Genomic DNA, 19,621 nt, shown 5'->3' on the forward strand with positions numbered 1-19,621 from the left:
CGAGCTGAGCTGTGAGGGTCACCGGGATGAACGCACAATTGCTCTTGTGAGGCCGCAGCCTTGGGGAGGGGGGGGGTGCCACCAGGCTCAGAGCCCCAATATATGGCCTGGACACGATGCACCCAAGGAGGCGCAGCCTCCCTTTCCCCCTGAACTGTCAGCTGGTAAAGGTTGGAACTGCCGACTATGGAGGTGGTTCCGATCAGGTGAGCGAACTGGAAGGCAGAGAGCTAGCTCCACTGGTGGTGTTTGTTTTGGTAATGAAGGAAGGCGCTAGTCCAGCCTGAGATGGTTTCTCCTGCCCCCCACCCCCCCATCCAAGCCTGTCCACAACATCCACTTTGGGACCTTTTACAAAGGTCTGCCACCTAGGTGGGAGAGCAGGAGCCCCACCTGGTCAAAAAAGCTTTGGTCACCGCACTGTGTGAGCCTAGGCCATTCACCTGCTGCATCAAGGCCTTGTGCAGACACCTCCCTGCAGGGCCTCCAGATGTTTGCTGTGAACTTTGAACTAAATGGTTTTGAGGAGCCCAGCTCCTTGTTTAATCAAGGGATGCTGAACAAGAGTGACTGGTTTAGACGGGCTAATATACTTTCTGGATTGATCACAAATGCTTAATATTTAATGCTGATCAAAAACTAGTTTTAGAGGTGGTGGGGTAGGCGTAGGCCCCAGCCTGAGCAGAGAACCACTTCTCCATGACAGTTTTGGGTGAGGCTTTTAAAAGCAGGCTGAAGTTTTTTTTTTTTTTTTTTGGGTTCGGTCGTGGGGCCTGAACTCTGGGCCTGGGCGCTGTCCCTCAGCTCTTCAGCTCAAGGCTAGCACTCTACCACTTGAGCCACAGCGCCACTTCTGGCTTTTTTTGTCTTTTTGCTTATGTGGTGCTGAGGAATTGAACCCAGGGCCTCATGCATGCAAGGCAAGCACTCTACCACTGAGCCACCTTCCCAGCCCCCAGGCTGAAGTTTTGTAAGTGTGCTCTCAGGGCAAAAAGCAGGGGAGGATGAGTAGAGCAGCCGGTTGGGGTTGCCCAGGGCAGCACTTTAGGTATGGAAGGACAGTTCTCCCTTCACATGTGATGGAAAGTGACAGGAATGACCCAGGAAGAGCACATGACACCTCAGGCCTTCTAGAGTCCTCTGTAGCTCTCACTGGGGCGTTCTGAAAAGACTGGAAGGTGTAGAGAAGATGCTATCTGCTAGACACTATTTCATCTGGATGAGCTCACTTAATACAAAGTCTTGAAGGTGTTTGCTGGGCATTTGATAGGTGAATAAGATGGTGGTGGTGGTGGTGGTGGTGTGTGTGTGTGTGTGTGTGTGTGTGTGTGTGTGTGTTATGGTATCTTCAAGGTGTTACTCCATAGATGGGGGGAGGGGGGAGGGAAGCAGAGGGGAAGGGTGGAACCATTGCAGGTCAGTAAGAACACATCTGGCAGGCTCTAGACTGCATTGGTCCCTGTTACTAAGATGCTGGTGGGTTTGAGAATCTAATGATACTTTTTAAAAAACATAATAATAGGACACTTTAACAGTGAGGAAGGTGCAGTGTTTGTGGGCCATGGGTTGTGTGCTAGATGCTTTGAGTAGGAAATCTTGTTTAATAGTGAGAAGTAGTATGGAGAGAACAGCAGCTAAATGTGGGACACAACTTGAACTCTTGGACAGTACAGATTTTGAACTGTTTTTTTTTTTTTGGGGGGGGGTCCGGTTGTGGCGCCTGAACTCTGGGCCTGGGCGCTGTCCCTCAGCTCTTCAGCTCAAGGCTAGCGCTCTACCACTTGAGCCACAAACGCCACTTACGGCTTTTTTCTTTTTGCTTATGTGGTGCTGAGGAATCAAACCCAGCGCCTCATGCATGCAAGACAAGCGCTGTACCACTGAGCCACCTTCCCAGCCCTTGAGCTGTTTTCTAAGGCACCTGGAACTCAAGTGGCTAAAAGAGTTGGGTGCAGTGCCATACTCCTAATCATTGAAAAAGCAGGGGGATTACAAGCTCAAGGCCAGTTCTTTCTTAAAGAAAAAAGAAAAGGAAAGAGGGAAAAAATTAGCTTACTGTGGTCTTCTGGGATGTGTCTGTGTCTGAATTTAGCCCCTTGGTTTATAGCTCATTCCTCACAGTCCTAAGTACTTTTTTTTTTTTTTTTTTTTGGTACTGGTATTGGGGTTTGAACTCACAGTCTGGGTTCTGACCCTTAGTTTTTTCCTTTGTTCAAGGCTTCTTGGTTGTTAACTGGAGATAAGAGCCTCAGAGTCGTCCCCTCCCCTCCCGACCACTTCAAACTGCATGATCCTCAGGTCTCAGCCTCCTAAGTAGCTAGGTTTACAGGTGTGAGCCCCCAGTGGCTGGACCACTGGCCCCTACTTACTTCAAATTTATTTACTGCTTGAATTATCTGATAACCAGTGTAGATAGTTGAAACAGGACAGAAGGGGTAGTGTGGGGGCTGCACCATAGGGAATGAATTGTGTCAGATGGTAGAGAAAATAGCTAGGTCTCACTTTTCCATTGAGAGAAATAGTGTTTGAGATTCTAAAATGCACTTGACTTTGGAGTGAAGATCATGCTTTTTTTTTTTTTTTTGGTCAGTCGTGGGTCTTGAACTTGGGGCCTGTGTGCTGTTCTTCTGCTCAGAGCAAATGCTCTACCATTTGAGCCACAGCGCCACTTCCAGTCTTCTGGTGTTTAATGGACATAAGAGTTTCACAGACTTTCCTGCCTGGGCTGGCTTTGAACTGTGATCCTCAGATCTTAGCCTTCTGAGTAGCTAGGATTACAGGCGTGAAGATCATGCTTTTGTGGAGTCAGTTTCACCTACCTGGTTAAGAATGCTTAGACAAATGGAATTTATTTGCATTCTCTTATGTAATAATCTTACTACTGTCCCTAAGTGCTTCACAATTTCAAAGCACTTTTCCTAATGTAACACTAGCTTCTAATTTAGGAATTACTATTCTAAGAGTTACAATTCTGGTGCTTGATGTTGGAATTTGTAGCAGTGAAGGGAGGAGAAAGCCCCTAAGGAGTTGTCTCTGGCTCTTAGATGGTTTTGTCTGACTAGAGCTGACAGGAGAGGCCCCTTATAGTGTTACCAGGTTAAACAGTAGAGTTGGCACTAATGTGTCTTGGTGGGGTCCTTGAATAGATAAAATACACAGTTCAACTCAGGCTCTACTTGTATATACTGCCCTGTTCTTTAAATCCAGCTGGACTCTTTTGGGTAGAATACTTGTAGAAAAGTAGCCGAAGAGCAATAGTGTGAGATTAAGGAGCTGATAATCTATGCCTTTGAAAGCAGGTCTTTTCTGACTAGTAGTAGAAGACTTATACCTTTATATTCCCTGGGAAAGGGCAAAGGACTGAAGACTGGCCAGCACAAGGACTCAGTGGCAGAGCAAGGGCCAGAGTGTTGAAACCTCTGCCTACTTGGCTGTGGATGCTCACTCTTAGGCAGACACGGAGGCCTTTATAAAATTATTTTTGTTGTTTGTACTAGGATTTGAACTCTAGACCACAGCTTGCTACCACTTGAGTCCTGCCTCCAGCTGGAGGCTTTCTTGCGTGGGAAGCTCTACAGGATAGCATTTTGCTTTCTACACGTGTGTTAAGCGGTTACTCTGCTGCCCATGTTCTGGGCATACAGCAATGATGCAGGCAGATGAGAGCCAGCATCCTCCCAGCTTCCACTGGCAGGAGGTGGACATGCCACTCTTCCCTGAAATTTAAGTGAGAAAACAACTGCCAGACCGACCACAAAGTGTGATCTGTGGAGGATGCTTGTGCCCAGCTGCACTCCCTGGCCTTGAGGGGTACCTGTCCTCATGCCTACCATCGCAGGGGAAGTGAAATACATGTGCTTGTAACCCCTTCCTCTGCATATCTGAGGGGCCCAATGACTGACTGAGTGGCAGACCTGGGACTCAGACTTGGATCTTCCTAACCCCTCTGTGGGTTACTTGGCTCCTTAGAAACTGAGCTATCCAGCCCCACTAGTATAGGAGATTAGTGTTTCAGTGTGAGGAGGTGGAGACTTAACATTTGTGTGGGCATTAGCCATGTGTTAAGCACTTAGCTAGAGGCTTTAGCCCATGGGAGGTGCCTTGCAGCAGCCCAGTGAAGAATGTTCAGCCTTGGGTAGGAGGCAGTGTAGCATATTAGATTTAGAGCCAGGAGGATTGAGGGTAATAGCAGCACCTCCTCATAAGGAGGGTTAAATGAGATAATATATGCCAGATGCTTGGAATGTTATCTAGCACATAATTGTTTAAGTATTAACTGTTCCCACCGTTTAAGATGAGGTGCATAGGGTATGTGGTTAGCCACTGTGTAACTCTGGAAGAATTGGGTTTCATGACTGCAGGGCTGGCTGGACCCCTCTTCTGCTTCTTACTACCTGCTGGTGCTGCTTTGAAGTGTGTGAGGCTTTAGGCTTGTGCCTTGGGGGGAGAACATCCCTACCTAGCTCGACCCTCTTTGTCCATGGGGGACAGGCTTGCTGTGATCTGGGGACCAGTGCTGTTCTCTGGGAGCCTGGTCGGTGCTGGAGGACCCCCTTGCCCTCTGCCAGGCTGGGAGCAGTGTGCGAGCAGGGGATTGTCTGCTGCACCTTGCCCTGGCCCCTGGCCCATAGGAAGTCTTCACTGAGCTGTTGAGTGAGGGAGTGAAGAGAGCAGTGAGAGGCTGCCTTTCCTTTTGCTGCCTGCCCAACAGAAGATGGGCTTTGCAGTGGAGCTTATGTGGATTAACTTCTGCCTGCCACTCAATGCATGGCCTTAAGTGAGGTCCCCATCTTCCCTGACCCTCATCTCCTCCGTCTGCAGTGTGAGGATAACATTTTAGAGGGATACCAGGAAAAAGAGGAAACTTTTATTAGCCTCCATCCAGTGCCTGGTACACAGAAATGGTAGCTGTGGCTATTGTCTTGCTTTGCCTGCCCCAGTGTGAAAGACACAGATAGAAGCCACCATCTCTAACCATCTCAGAGGAGATGGAGGCATCTAAAGTTGAAGGTGCATCAGAAGGAAATCACACTAGAAAAGACTCATTGGGAGCTGAAATGTTGCTCTGAGCAGCGTGACTCAGGTTCCATCTCTTCTAGGAAGCCCTCAGACCTTCCAGTCCACAGCCAGCTTGGGGGCTGGGTGTGAAGCCCCACAGGCCTTGCCTGAGTGGAGAGGGTGTGGTGCACAGAGTGGTCAGTGTGGATCAGGATATGATCAGCCAGTGAGTGAGCGGAGCACCGAGAAGACAAGAGGCAAGGATGTGCTCTGTCTTGGGAGTGCTCACAGGACGCCTGAGTTGCTAAGCTAAGGAGTTTGCATTTGATCTGGGACAGTGTGGAGCCAGCAACATTTTTGACAGGGTAGGTAGAAATTTGAGGAGGCTGGCAGAGTGGTGGTATTTTAGGAAGAGTCCTCTGGCCAGGGTATACAGGAAGGACTGGAAAGGTGAAAGAGATGGAGGCAGACGTTCATGGGCATCAGCCTGAGGTGAGGGCCCTGGCCACTCTGGCTGTGGGTACAGAAAAGAGGGGATGGCAGATAAAGATCGGAAAGCAGAACCAGACGTTGAGGTTTACTACCTCTGTGGGTGAGGGGTGCTTCTTCCCCCAGAGCTTCCCCCAGGGCTTCGTCCCCCAGAGCTTCACCGACACCCAGCTATTTCTGGTCAGATAGTGGTATCTGCAGACTTGATACCCTGTTCACACTGAAGCAGGATTTCAACCTGATGAGCCAGTGATTGGCCATCTGGGGGCCTGCCAGTGCCACTGTACTGCATCCAGCCTGCATGCTGCAGCTCTAGGCTCTGGACACACACTGAAGTGCCTAAGGGCCCCCCCCCCCCCCCAGTCTGTGGAGGGATGCTTTGCAGGGTGGCCATAAGAGTGACGGGCTGGGGTTCCACATACATGGGGAACCAAGGCCAGCCTGGGATAGCCTGACTCCAGGACAAACTGCTGAGGATGCTTCAGTGACCCTGCCTTGCAGCTTTGGAGACCTACTAACTATGTCTCTGGGTTTTTTTCCCCCCATCAGTCCTGGGGCTTGAACTCAAGGCTTGGGTACTGTCCCTGAGCTTCTTTTGCTCAAGGCTAGCACTCCACCACTTGAGCCACAATACCATTTCTAGCTTTTCCTGTTTATGTGGTGCTGAGGAATCAACCCAGGGCTTTGTGCTTGCTAGGTAGGCACTTTACCACTAAGCCACATTCCCAGCCCCATCTCTAAGTCTTAAAAGCAGGGGAGGCCACATAGCTTGCTTCTGACAGAGGAGGGCAGAGCCAACTTGTGGAGTCCATTCCTTGGGACAGAGTCAACCTTTGTTCATCTCCTGCCATTAACTCATCTTTTTCGGACATCTTTGGAAACCTGGAGGGAGCTCTTTGCCCCCCAGGGTCCCCTTTTGCCTGTTCTTACACAACAGCAGCCAGGTGCACTGTTCCTCTGGCACCATACGGGGCAATTGTGAGGACTGACTGCTGTATGGAAGTGTAATGCACGGAAGGATAGCATGCCTACCACTGCATAATGCAAGGGAAGTGTTGGCGCTTGTGGTTTTTTAAAACTTGGGTAGTTGATGGCTGGGGTTTCACTTACCTCCCAACCTCACTTAGGAGGTGAGGATTAGCTCTTTTTCTGAGACCCCCTGGAGGTGGAGCCCCTGAGGCTGGCAGCCTTAGGGGTCAGCCCGTTTAAACCCTAGAGTGGTGAAAATTCCAGCTCTGTGTTTTCTGGCCTCAGCTTTTACAGTGGTGCTCAGTGGAGACAGTTATCTGTTATTGCCTGCTTCCGTTTCAGCTGTTCTCTTAAGCTTCCTCTTCTTGAGCTGACAGTACCCTCTAGTTAAGATCTGCGCTGAAGCCATTATCTGATTTAACAGTATTGGTTGGTTGGTTGTGTGTGCCAGAACTGGGACTTGAACTCAGGGCCTCACTGGGCTGGTGCTCTGCCACTTGAGCCATGTCTCCACTTCTCCCTTTTTGCTGGTTGATTGAAGGTAAGAGGCTTCAGAAGTTGTCTGCCCAGGCTGACTCTGAACCAGACTGTGATTCTCAGATCTTGGCCTCCTGAGAAGCTAGGACTATAGGTGTGAGCTACTGGCACTCAATGATATTGGCCTTCAGATTAGGAAACTCAGGTGCTACCAAGTGTAATGTATCTTGTGCATCAGTGGGTGTTGAGGCATGTTCTGGGACACTTGTCTTTCGGTGAGTCCATCCATGGGTGAACATGAGTGTATACTTACCCAAACTAAGATGGCTATGATATCCCCAGGTGATAAAATCTTAGGGGACCGTCCTCCATCCTGCCATTGCAGACTTTTTTTCTGCTGGTTGTGGGGCTTGAACTCAGGGCCTAGGCACTGTCCCTGAGCTTCTTTTGCTCAAGGCTAGTGCTCTACCATTTGAGCCACAGTTCCACTTCCAGCTTTTTCTGAGTAGTTAATTGGAGATGTCTCATGGACTTTTCTGCCTTGGCTGGCTTCAAACTACAGTCCTCATATCTCAGCCTCCTGAGTAGCTAGGATTATAGACATGAGCCACTGGTGCCTGGCTCTGCAGGCCATTCTTGACCAGTGTGTTATGTGGTCTGTGACAATAGTAAGATGATTAAAATGTACTTTTGCCTGTACCTTTTCTGTGAGGGCAAATGCTGAGCAGGCACTCACAGCATTTCCTGTGATACCAAATGCCTTATCCCTTCTTGGTGTAGCTGTGAATGGCAGCTGGAGTTTTTGGGTGTGGCTTGCTTGTTTTGTGCTGCTGCTGGGAGCTTCTCATCAGCACTTGGGTCCTGCCCTGCTTTCTGCCCTGTGCTTTGGTACCCTGGAATGGGAGGAAGAGCTTTTGTTGAGTATACCCTGGTGGAGAGCCTGATCTAAGGCATTGTGATGAAGCCACCCTGACAGTTCTCAGCTCTGCATCCACACTTATTAGTCTTTTGCTTTTCTTGTGATTGACTGGTGACCTGAGCTAGGTGAGGGGTGCAAGTCTTCTGTGAGGGTCTCTGTTGTGTACTGTCATTGCTTCCACCGTGCACACCCTACCCACAGCAGTGGCAGCAAAGGGTGGGCATGGAGGTATGAATGGTTATCTTGGAATTCCAGATCTTGCCTTGGTCTCCAGGAGTGTTGCTGGTACTGGAGTTGGGAAGTTGTCCTGCTGTAGTAGTCTTCCCTCTATGGGGTTATGGTTCCATCCTAGAGTCTCCATTGTCCACAGTGCCCCCTTTCTTCTGCCAGGGTATCCTTGGTCATCTCTAATGCTCTCACCTGGCCCTAGGCCTCTGTGTGTGTGTGTGTGTGTGTGTGTGTGCGCGCACGCACATGCTTACACGTGCATGCGTGCGCATGCAGGTTCTTGGGATTGACCTCTGGAGCTGGGTGCTGTCCCTGAGCTATTTTGCTCAAGGCTGGCATTCTTTTCATTTGAGACATAGTTCCACTTAGGGCATTTTTTTTTCTTCTGGTAGTTAATTGGAAATAGAGTCTTCTGGGCTGGCTTTGAACTGAGATCCTCAGATCTCAGCCTCCTGAGTAGCTAGGATTACAGGCGTGGTGCCTGGCTGCTTACTCATTTTTCAGATAAGGAAACATAAGCCCAAAGACCCCAGCTGAGTCATGGAAGATGCCTTGTAGACCCAGGCCCACCCCACTCTGAAGCTCTTGCTGATAGGATTTGGCTGGGCTGCTTAGTTTATAGATGAAGAAACTGAGGATTAGAGGTCCCTATCGCTTCACCCCTCCAGTGGCTGAGGAGGTCTGGGACTAGGTTTGGTTTTTGTTCAAGTTGTTGAAATAAATGCAATTGGAACTATGTAAGCTGCCTGCAAATGTTTATGATGGCCTAGCCAACATTGTCAGAGGGTGCTGGGTGGTATCACCAGGATAGGTCTTTGTGCCAGAGTGCCTTTCATGCCTGACTTCTGGCTGTGACGTGAATGCTAGTAGTGTGTTGACTCACAGTGGCAGCCCCTTGTTGAGGACTGTTGGTTGAAAAGCCTTGGGTGGTTGTGTTGCCTTCTTCCTGTCCTGGGGAAAAACCAAGTGAGCAGTCCACAGTTAGGTGACTTGAGGTGGGTTGAGTTGGCTGCCTTGGCCTGCCTGGTAAGTTCTTATCCTTAGGGGGAAGACTGTTGATAAATGAGTGCTGTAAATTCCTACCATTCCCCCCCCCCCACCTCTGCTCCAAGAGCAATTGGAGTTTCAACGATAGACACAGAAATGAAGAATTGTCTCAGCAAAGCAAGATCTACTTCTGCAAAAGGGTATGCCATCATCCAAAAATCTGGCAAACAAGCACACAGAGCAGGCAGGCTGCTCCCCTATTTATCCCTACTGCAACAGGCCCTGCCCCTCTGCTCAGATTGGTTGAGCTCACAATCTCCTTGTGATTGGCTAGTTTGGATAGGATAAAATGTATTTACATAAGATGACTTTAAAATAACATTAACAATACACAATTAATCTCAAAATATACCCACACCCTCTGCTATTTCTTTTTTTATTTTATTTTATTTTTTTTATTTTTTATTTTTTTGGGTCCGGTCGTGGGGCCTGAACTCTGGGCCTGGGCACTGTCCCTCATCTCTTCAGCTCAAGGCTAGCGCTCTACCACTTGAGCCACAGCGCCACTTCTGGCTTTTTTCTTTTTGCTTATGTGGTGCTGAGGAATCGAACCCAGGGCCTCGAACATGCAAGGCAAGTGCTCTACCACTGAGCCACCTTCCCAGCCCACCCTCTGCTATTTCTTGAACAATCTGATATGTCTTATTTCCATCTTGGAAAGAAGCTGTTTAAGACAAAAACTTACAGTTCAAAAATCCTTTCTTATCCCAAAGCAGTTCCTCTTTTTCTTAACTAGAGCCAAGCCACTGGGTCAAAACAGGAACTTTTTTCTTGTTGGTCATTTATAGGGCTTGAACCAGGGCCTGGGCGCTGTGCTCTAGCTCTAGTGGTTAATTGGAGATGAGTCTCAAATGCTTTCTTGCCCAGGCTGACTTTGAAACACAATCCTCAGATCTTAGCCTCCTAGTAGTTAGGATTATAGGTGTGAGCTACCAGCATCTGACCTTTAAAGCAGGAACTTTTAAAACCACACACTGTGGGCTAGGAAGGTGACTCAGTGGTAGAGTGCTTGCCTTGTGTGCATGAGGCCCTGGGTTCCATTCCTCAGCACCAGATAAGCAGAAAAAGCCGGAAGTGGCGCTGTGGCTCAAGTGGTAGAGCGCTAGCCTTGAGCTGAAGAGCTGAGGGACAGCCCAGGCCCAGAGTTCAAGCCCCATGACCAGAAAAACAAAAACAAAAACAAAAAAACCCCCCCCACACTTTGATAGAAAGGCAGTTTTTGTCACAATAGGTGTTTGTCAAATGCGTTGACTATTTAGTAGGTCTTTAATAATGTAAACCGTTTTCTTGTATTAGGATGATCTATGTGAAATTGGTGGGGTATTTATTTTTGATTTTTAAAAATTAACTTTATGTAGTTGTACAAAGAAGTTCCCATTCTACAAAACAGTATATGAATACAAGGTGTCTGACCTATGTGAACTTGCTGGGATATTTATTTTTGGTGTTGGTTCTGAGGCTTGAACTCAGGGCTTAGGTGCTGTCCCTGAGCTCTTTTGCTCAAGGCTGGTGCTCTACCACTTGTGCCATAGCTCTACTTCTACTTTTTTTTATGTTTAAGAGTTTCATGGACTTTCCTTTCCAACCTGACTTTGAACCTTGATTCTTAGATCTTGGCCTCCTGAGTAGCTAAGATTACAGGCACAAGCTACTGGTACCTGGCAGAAATAAAAAAAAAATGGTTGAAAAAAAAATGATTGGAAATAAACATTTTGTGTGGTTCACCTAATATAGACTAAAGACTAAGGCACAGGAAGCTTCATGTGGGACTTTGCTGTGTCCAGATAGATAGATGCCTTTGGACTTGAGTTTCTGACTTTTTTTTTCCCTCTAGTCCTGGGGCTTGAACTCAGGGCCTGGGTGCTGTCCTGGACCTGACTTTTTATGAGGCTGTGGCCATCATCATCTAGACTATGCAGGAATGGAGGAGGTGAGTAGGTTCTGTCCCAGAGTAGGGGCCATGCACTTTTGGTGACACCAAAGACTGTAGGTGGTGTTAGCTTTGGCAGGGTGGGCTAGGGCCTGAAGTCGCATGACTAACTGTTCTTGGAGTTTCTGGGTGATGTCCGCAGTCTAGATTCATGTTCCCAGGTCAGTGAGGGGTAAGTGCTGGGAACAAAGCCCTGCTCAGGTCTGAGCCATTGCAGACAGGCTACCTCCCTCACTCCTTGCCTTTGTAGCTGTTTCTGGCTGGGGCTAACGTGTGGAGGAAGGGTGCCTGCCTAATGAATGAGGTCCTGGGTACGATCTCCAGTACATAAAGGAAAGCTCTTCCTGATAGGCTTTGTGAAGATTTAAGCAAGTTATAATACATGTAAAGCCAGGCACAAGGTAATACTAGCAGCATGGACTCTTAGCATGCTGTTAGGGTTGGAAGAGACTCATGTGTGGATGCTCTTTTGCCTCTACTGGAGGGAGTGTGTACCTGGGGCCGTGCTGAATCTCAGGGAGGAGGCAGCTGTAGCCTCTTGCTTGCTCTGTCCTTGCAGGGAGGGCATGTACCTGTGTCTGCAAGCAGGTTGTTTGAAATAGGGTTTTTGTTCCAGGATATAATACAAGCCACTCTTTTGGAAAAAACAGCATAATTTTTCTTTCTCTGAGTTTGAATAGCCAACCTTTGGCATGGAGTTACATTTGGTACCCAGAGCCTTTGAGGAGGACCAAGGTGTGGTGCTAACCACTGCTCCTAGCTTATCCTCCTTCCCTTGGCAACCATGCTTTCCTTCTGGTTTGTTTACTCCTTTTCTGAAGGAGGCAGGTTAGGTCTACTGACCTATGTGACATTTGCAAACATAGAAGATTTCTTTGGCTCTGGGTTACTATTTAATTTGACCATATGTATTTGACTTTAAGCCACGTGAGTATTGGGACTTAGGTGTATAAGGAGGTAAGATTAGGTGAGAAGGTGGCCTGGTACAGCAGGGCAGTGGAAGGTGTATCTGGGACCCGCTCCCACCCTGGCTGTGGATGAACTCACCCCTTCTTCACTCTTGAGCCTCAGCCTTGTGACTGGTAAAAGGGACATCTTCTTTCACAGGATAGTTAGGGGATTAAATATGAATTATGTCCATGAAGTATAGTAGCCCAGGCCTCAGGGGTGGGCATTTGAAAATGGCTTGTTACTACCTGCAGAAATTCTGCAGGAATTGTCTCTAAAAAGCTCCAGGCCAAAGAATTCTGAGTCTAAGGAGCAGGTAAGAGGAGGTCTTGAAGTTTTAAGTTTCAGGTGTCTGCTCTTGGACTGTGGCCCCTTTGTGCCCAGGAGAGCCTGCACAGTGCTTACCAGTCTCAGTGAGCAAGGGGACTCATAGCACCAGCCTCTGTGGTGCTGTGGACACTGCCTCGTGTCACTGTCCCCATGCCCTGATCGCACCCTGTTTTACAGCTGTGGGAGCATAAGTGACCCAGTACAGCAGGGGTAGCTTCCCAGAATGCAGCTCACATGCTCTATGGAGGCAGACAGGCCCAAGGATGTCATTGTCATGACAGAGGAAGGTACTTTGTGTTGATGACTTTTTTGGGGGGGTGAGGGGGGCGCCAGTCCTGGGGCTTGAACTCTGTGCCCAAGGCAAGTGCTTTACCACTTGAGCCGCAGTGCCACTTCCGGCTTTATCTGTTTATGTGGTACTGAGGAATTGAACCCAGGGCTTAATGTATGCTAGGCAAGCACTCTACCACTAAGCCACCTTCCCAGCCGTGTTGAAGACTAATTTTTAAACTTTTGTAGCTGAAAGTAGGGTTTGGTTAGGAGCCATGCCTCCACGCGTTTTGCTCTCATTATTTGTTTAACAGGGTCTTAGATTTCTCCCCAGCCCAGCCCAGCCTGTTCTGCTGTCCTCTTTATACTTCCTGCATAGCTGGGATGACAGCTGCCTGCACCATGCTCAATTTTTTATTTGTTGAGATGGAGTCTGGTGAATATTTTGACAGGGCTGGCGTTGACTGGCCATCTCCATAATCTTAGCCTCCTAAAGAGCTACAAGTATAAGTGTGAACTAGCTATTTGTAATCTTTTGTTGTTGTTACTGGTTGTGGGGCTTGAACTCTTAAGCCTGGGTGCTGTCCCTCAGCTGCTGTTCAGCTCAAGGCAAACACTCTACCACTTGAGCCACAGTGCCACTTCCAGTTTTCTGGTGGTTAATTGGAGATAAGAGTCTTACTGGCTTTCATGCCCAGGTTGGCTTTGAACCACAATCCTTAGTTAGCCTCCTAGTAGTAGGATTATAGATGTGAGCTCCTAGCATCTGGCCTTTAAAGCAGGAACTTTTTTTTTTTTTGGTCATGAGGCTTGAACTCTGGGCTTGGTCTCTGCTCCTGAGCTCTTCAGCTTAAGGCTAACACTCTTCCACTTGAGCCACAGCGCCACTTTTGGCTTTTTTCTTTTTGCTTATGTGGTGCTGAGGAATTGAACCCAGGGCCTCATGCCTGCAAGGCCAAGAGCTCTACCACTGAGCCACCTTCCCAGCCCTGAAGCCATCATTTTATCTTTTTTTTTTGCCAGTCCTGGGCTTGAACTCTAGGTCTGGGCGCTGTCCCTCAGCTCTTCAGCTCAAGGCTAGCACTCTACCACTTGAGCCACAGTGCCACTTCTGGCTTTTTCTGCTTATGTGGTGCTGAGGAATTGAACCCAGGGCCTCATGCATGCAAGGCAAGCACTCTACCACTGAGCCACCATCCCAGCTGAAGCCATCATTTTAAAGGAAAGGATCTGGTTAGGTTTTGTGTTGGGAAAAGTGCTGGTTGGCACTGAATGCAGAGTCAGCTAAGAGTACCTACTACTCTGCATGCCAGTCTACATGCATTGTCCTGTTTAGTTACCAGTATTTTCCTAAGTGTGCAGTCCTATCAATTTATGTACATGAGAACTGTAATTATAGAGACTTTTCCTAAATTGCTAATAAGTGGCTGAGTCAGGGCTTGCGCCCAGCTGCTCTGATTTCAGGAGCCTTTGCTCTTTGCCTCTGTCATGTCATGGAGTTATGCTGCTTGCATGAGGCATGGGGCTTGTCCAGGGACACACTCTGACCACTAGGACAGCTAGATTGGGGCCTACTGTCTAGCCCACGAGTGTCTGGGCTCCACACTAAGATTTGACATTGGGAACTCAGGCCCAAGCCCCAGTCTTTGAGCTTCTTCATCTTTCCAACATGGTGTTGGGAACCTTCCTGGCTGCTGTACTGAAGAAATGTGGGGAGAGAGCTGGACTCCAGCCCAGGACCCTTTGACTTAAAGCTCCTGATTGGCTGCTGTGTGTCTGGGAAATGTGGATGTAGCAATACAGGGCTGGAGAAAGTGGAGGATATCCAACAGTAGGGTAGGCTTAGGTTACATGGAATGTCAGCCTGAGAAATGTCTGCGATAGCACTGAGTAAGCACCAGAGTCAAGCCCGTGTTGTGTGACGTGCTGTGTGCAGCGTTTCCTGGGGGCCACAGGGAGGATTAGATGCAGCCACAGTTTGGGAGCCTTTTTCTCTGCTGCTAGCTGTAGTGTCTGTATATATGCTTCCTTTTCCTACTTTTTGTTTTGAGTCCCATCTTGAAGAGAAGGCCTGAAGCTGAGGGGAAAGGAGTGTTTTCTCACCCTGCATTCTTCCCAGGCACAGCAAAGCTCAGCCTCTGCCTGGCTGGGTCTTCCAGGTTGCCTGAGCTGGCCATGACCTCCCTGCCTAGCTACCTTTACCTCCTCATGACCTCCCTGCCTAGCTACCTTCACGGCCTCAATCTGATCCATGGCTCCAGCCAAGCTGAGATAGAAGGTGACCTTCCTGCCAAAATGTACTGTGTACACACACACCCAGTACTGGGGCCTGAACTGAGGCTGGATAACTGCGTATCTGCATGCTGACTGAGAAAGGGTCAGCACAGTTCTTCGTGTTTGTGGGCTCTGAACTCTCGGATCAAACAAACTATGGACCAAAAATAATTGGGAGAAAACTGGGTTTATGTTAAACATGTGACATTTTTGATCACTTGGTAAACAATCCAGTGCAACAGCTGATTATTGGGTATTATAAGCCACTTACAGATGATTTGGACTATAGAGGAGCATGTGCCTAGGTTAAATGCAAGTTCTTCACCATGTTATGTAAAGGGCTGCCTTGGGGTGGGGAGGTGGGTGGTTCTGGAACTGGTCCTCCTTGGATACCAGGGTACTAACTGTATTGGTTTTGGAGTTAAAAATAAAACTACCAAGTAGACAAATTTGGAAACAATAGAATCTGCACATAACATGTTATGTCCCCAGAAGCCCAGCCCATTTAATTCTCATACATAGAGTTAGTTACAATGATGGTGCTTTAAAATAAGATTTAAATCTCAGGGCTGGGGAATGTGGCTTAGTGGTAGAATGCTTGCCTAGCATGCATGAAGCCCTGGGTTCAATTCCTCAGTACCACATAAACAGAAAAAGCTGCAAGTGGCACTGTGGCTCAAATGATAGTGTTAGCTTTGAGCAAAAGAAGCTCAGGGACAGTGCCCAGGCCCTGAGTTCAAGCTCCGGGACTGGCAAAAAAGGAAAAGAAGAAGAAAGAAAAAGATTTAAATCTGGGTGTGGGTATACACTTTTAATCCTCAGGAGGCTGAAGCAGACAAGTAAGGGTTGTCTAGGCTACATAGTGAGATAGTATTTGAAAATAAAATTAAGATGTAAATAGGATTTTTTTTTTGGTCTTGTCTGTCATGGGACTTGAACTCAGAGCCTAGGTGCTATCTCTGAGCTCTTTGCCCAAGACTAGTGCTTTACTGCTTTGAGCCAACAGCTTCATTTCTAGTTTTCTGGTGATTAATTGGAGGTAAGTCTCTCAGACTTTCCTGCTTAGGCTGGCTTTGAAATTGTTAGCCTTAAATCTCAGCCTCCTGAATAGTTAGGATACAGGCGTGAGCCACTGGTACCCAGCTTTTTTTTTTTTTTTTTTGGTATAGATGTTTTCTGCGAATCCCAGGCTGTCCTCTAACCCTTACCCTCCAGAGTAAAGGACTACAGGCTTGTGCCCATGTTTGGCTCACCATGCCTGGCTTTTGTACATATTTCTGGCTATGTTTGTGGGGGAGTTAGCTTGGGAGAAGCATCAGCTCAGTGAAGATTTGAGGCTTTTCCAGTGAGTGATAAGGATGTCAGGAGTTCCTTTCTTCCTGTCGTAAGACAGGCATGTGCTCCTGTCTCTGGGAGTGGGTCTGGCCCCAGTGACATGGGGGTTGTGGAGATCTTGGTAGTTGTGGGTAAAGGCTCCATTCTTGATTAGGCCCTGTGGAGCTGAGCAGGGCAGGGCAGGCCTCTGATTCGGGGTGTGGAAACAGATGTGGGAACCTAATGCAGTTGTTATAGGAACCCAACTTGTGCTTCCAGCCAAAGCCATCCTAGTAATTTGGGCTCCTGTGAACTGGGAGTCCCCTTCCTGGCTTCGCTGTACAGGAGCTTGCAGGAAGCATGGCACTAAGAGAAAAGAGTCTGCTTGTGACATCTGAATTACTGAGGCACAAGGGAAGGGATTCAGGGTTTTATCCAGCCCAGACATCAGGGCTAAGGGGGAGGCCATCTTGGCAGCTGTCTTGGGGCCTGGGGCCCAGGGCATCGCTCCCCTGATCTGGCTGAGGTATCTTGCAGGTTGCAAAGACTGTCTTAGGCTACATAAGCTTGGGTGGGGGCAGAGTCCATCCAGGACTTGCCCTGCCCCACCTCCAGTGCCCCACCCCGGCCCTCCCCATTACTTATTGGATGAGATCTCTTTGTCCTCTGTGCTGTGTGGTGGCTGCTGGTAGCTTTGAATGGTGACTGGTGTTATTGAGGAACAGAGCATACAGGTCCCCCAGCCCCCCCCCCCCCCCCCCCCGCAAGTCCTGGGGCTTGAGCTCAGGGCCTGGGCACTGTTCTGATCTTCTTTTGCTCAAGGCTAACACTCTACCACTTGAGCCACAGTGCCACTTGCAGCTGTTTCTGTTTATGTGGTACTGAGGAATCAAACCCAGGTCCTCATGCATGCTAGGCAAGCACTCTAAGCCACATTCCAAACTCCGAGAACATCGTTTTAATGGACTGAAATTTAAATAACCATGTTGCTATGGTTCCTATATTGACCATCACAGATCCAAATGAAAGTTGGCTCTCTCTCATTGAGGATTTAATTTAAAAAATCATTCTAGCTAAGTGCCAGTGGCTCATGCCTATAATCCTAGTACTCAGGAGGCTGAGATCTGAGGATCGAGGTTCAGAGCCAGCCTGGGTAGGAAAGTCTAGGAACTCATCTCCAATTAACCACCAAAAAGCCAAAGTGGAGCTGTGACTTAAGTGGTAGAGTGCTAGCTTTGAGCAAACAAGCTCAGAAGCATCCTCCAGGTCTTGAGTTCAAGCCCTAGGACCAGCACTCAGTGAGCCCTCAGTGCTCAGGAGGCTAGCCTAGACTACATAGCGATTATCTCAAAAAAACAACAAAAATACCCTACTCCCAATCCCACACAAAACAAAATGAACAAAGCCAGGCTCCAGTGGCTCTTGCCTGTAGCTTAGCTACTCTGAGAATCACAGTTGAAAGCCAACCCTGGGCAATAAAATCTGTCTCTTTATCTCCATTTAACCATCAGAAGCTGGTAGTGGAGCTGTGGCTCAAGTGGTAGAACACTAGCCTTGAGCACAAAAGCTTCAGGGATAGCACCTTAGGCTCTTGAGTTTAAGCCCCTGGACAAAACAACAAAAAACCCAGTCAACCAACCAATGGGGTTGGTTGTTAGAGGAACCCAACTCATGCTTCTAGCCAAAGCTGTCCTAATAATTTGGCTCCTGTGAACCCAGAGTCTCCCTCCTGGGGGGACAAAACCCAAATAAATAAGATAAATAATAATTCCAAGTCAGAACCATAGGGGAATACCATTAAACTGGATCTCCCTTTTTTTTTTGTTTTTTGTTTTGAGGCAGAGTCTCAGTGTAGTTCAGATTAGCCTTGAATGCAGATTCTTCCTGCCTCAGCCTCTAGAGTGCTAGGATTTTTTTAAATTTTTTATTTTAGGATTTTTTTTTATTGTGAAAATACTGTACAGAGGGGTTACAATTACATGGTCAAGATAATGAGTACATTTCTTTTTAAGCGTTATATCCTCCTCCTTTGTTTCCCCTTCCCATCCCTTCCCATTTCTTGCCTCCTCCCCACCCCCCAGAGTGCTAGGATTATAGGCATGTGCCACCATGCCTGACTTACTTTCTCTCTCTTTCTTTCTTTTTCTTTCTTTCTTTCTTTCTTTCTTTCTTCCTTTGTTCCTTCTTTCTCTCTCTCTTTTTCATGTGTGCTAAAATCTTTAATTCAAATATAGAAGCTCAGTACAAGCCATTTTGTAGGGCTAGAGATTTGTTCTTTTAAAACCACGAATATGGGACATGCAACAAAATGACCTTTCTACTTTTCCTGAGGTTTCAAAGAAAGAGTAGGTCACGGGGTCGTGAAAGATCCTTTTGAATAAACCCTCTTTTCTCTTCCTACCTATAGCTTATACCCATTTCATACATATAGTCCTGAGTAAACAGTTCATATTTGCTTACATAACCATAAAAATTACTTAGCACCAGCTTGCTTCTTTTAATGTCCTGTTTTTCTTAGATAGGGTATTACTATGTCTTGGGCTATAGTGATTCTCCTATCTCAGTACCCTAGTAGCTGGCACCATAAACACGCACTACTGTACCCAGGCTTAAATTCCTGGTTTTAATTTATTTTACTAACACAAGTTATTTTATTTAAGTAGTCATACAGAGAGTTTTCAGTTCAATAAGTCAGATTATGCATACAATGCATTTTGATCAGTGTTACCTCTTCCTTTCTTCTCCGTCATCTTTCCCAATCCTTTCCATACCCTCAATTTATCTGGTTTCATTTTTACATTTGTACATTGAATATACAGACTATTTGCTCACCCTTTTTATTTTATTATTTTATTTTTTGTTAGTCATAGGGCCTGACCTCTGGGCCTGGGCGCTGTCCCTCAGCTCTTTAGCTCAAGGATAGTGCTCTACCACTTGAGCCACAGCACCACTTCTGGCTTTTTCTGCTTATGTGGTAATGAGGAATAGAACCCAGGGCCTCATGCATGTGAGGCAAGCGCTCTACCACTGAGCCACCTTCTCAGCCCCCTTTTTATTAGTTTAAATCAGATTAGATAAATAGGCAAACACTATTTTCTATGAGGTGAACACTGTATTGGAGCATTCACCAACAGACCTCCCTAAGCCTTAGTTTCCCTATCCCTAACTGGCATACTATGCTGTTTTGTTGTGTTTTTTTTTTTTTTTTTTTTGGTTGGTTGTGAGCTTGAACTCTGGGCCTGGGCTCTGTCTCTCAGCTCTTCAGCTCCGCTCTACCACTTGAGCCACTTCCTGTTTTCTGGTAGTTGATTGAAGATAAGAGTCTCACTGACTTTATTGCCCAGGCTGGCTTTGAACAGAGATCCTCAGATCTCAGCCTCCTGAGTAGCTAAGATTACAGACGTGAACCACCGGCACCCGTCTTGAAT

At 47.5% G+C, this 19,621-nt stretch overlaps 1 protein-coding gene across 4 annotated transcripts in view; it reads left to right on the forward strand.

The window, feature by feature from the left end:
* Positions 1–19,621, forward strand: part of Capzb (capping actin protein of muscle Z-line subunit beta) — a 123,157-nt gene that overhangs the window by 1,099 nt on the left and 102,437 nt on the right. Inside the window, exon 1 of one of the 4 annotated variants that reach the window (XM_070037797.1) lies at positions 101–206. The exons of 2 other annotated variants lie outside the window; for them this stretch is intronic. In XM_070037797.1, coding sequence (XP_069893898.1) covers positions 117–206 — 90 coding nt within the window. In that variant the 5' untranslated portion in view covers positions 101–116. Of the gene's footprint in view, positions 1–100; positions 207–19,621 lie in introns of those variants that run through there. One more of the 4 variants, XM_070037796.1, reaches the window with a different exon arrangement.

This window comes from Dipodomys merriami, unplaced genomic scaffold (assembly GCF_024711535.1).
Source record: "Dipodomys merriami isolate MVZ:Mamm:240054 unplaced genomic scaffold, mDipMer1.0.p SCAF_28, whole genome shotgun sequence".
NCBI lineage: Eukaryota > Metazoa > Chordata > Mammalia > Rodentia > Heteromyidae > Dipodomys > Dipodomys merriami.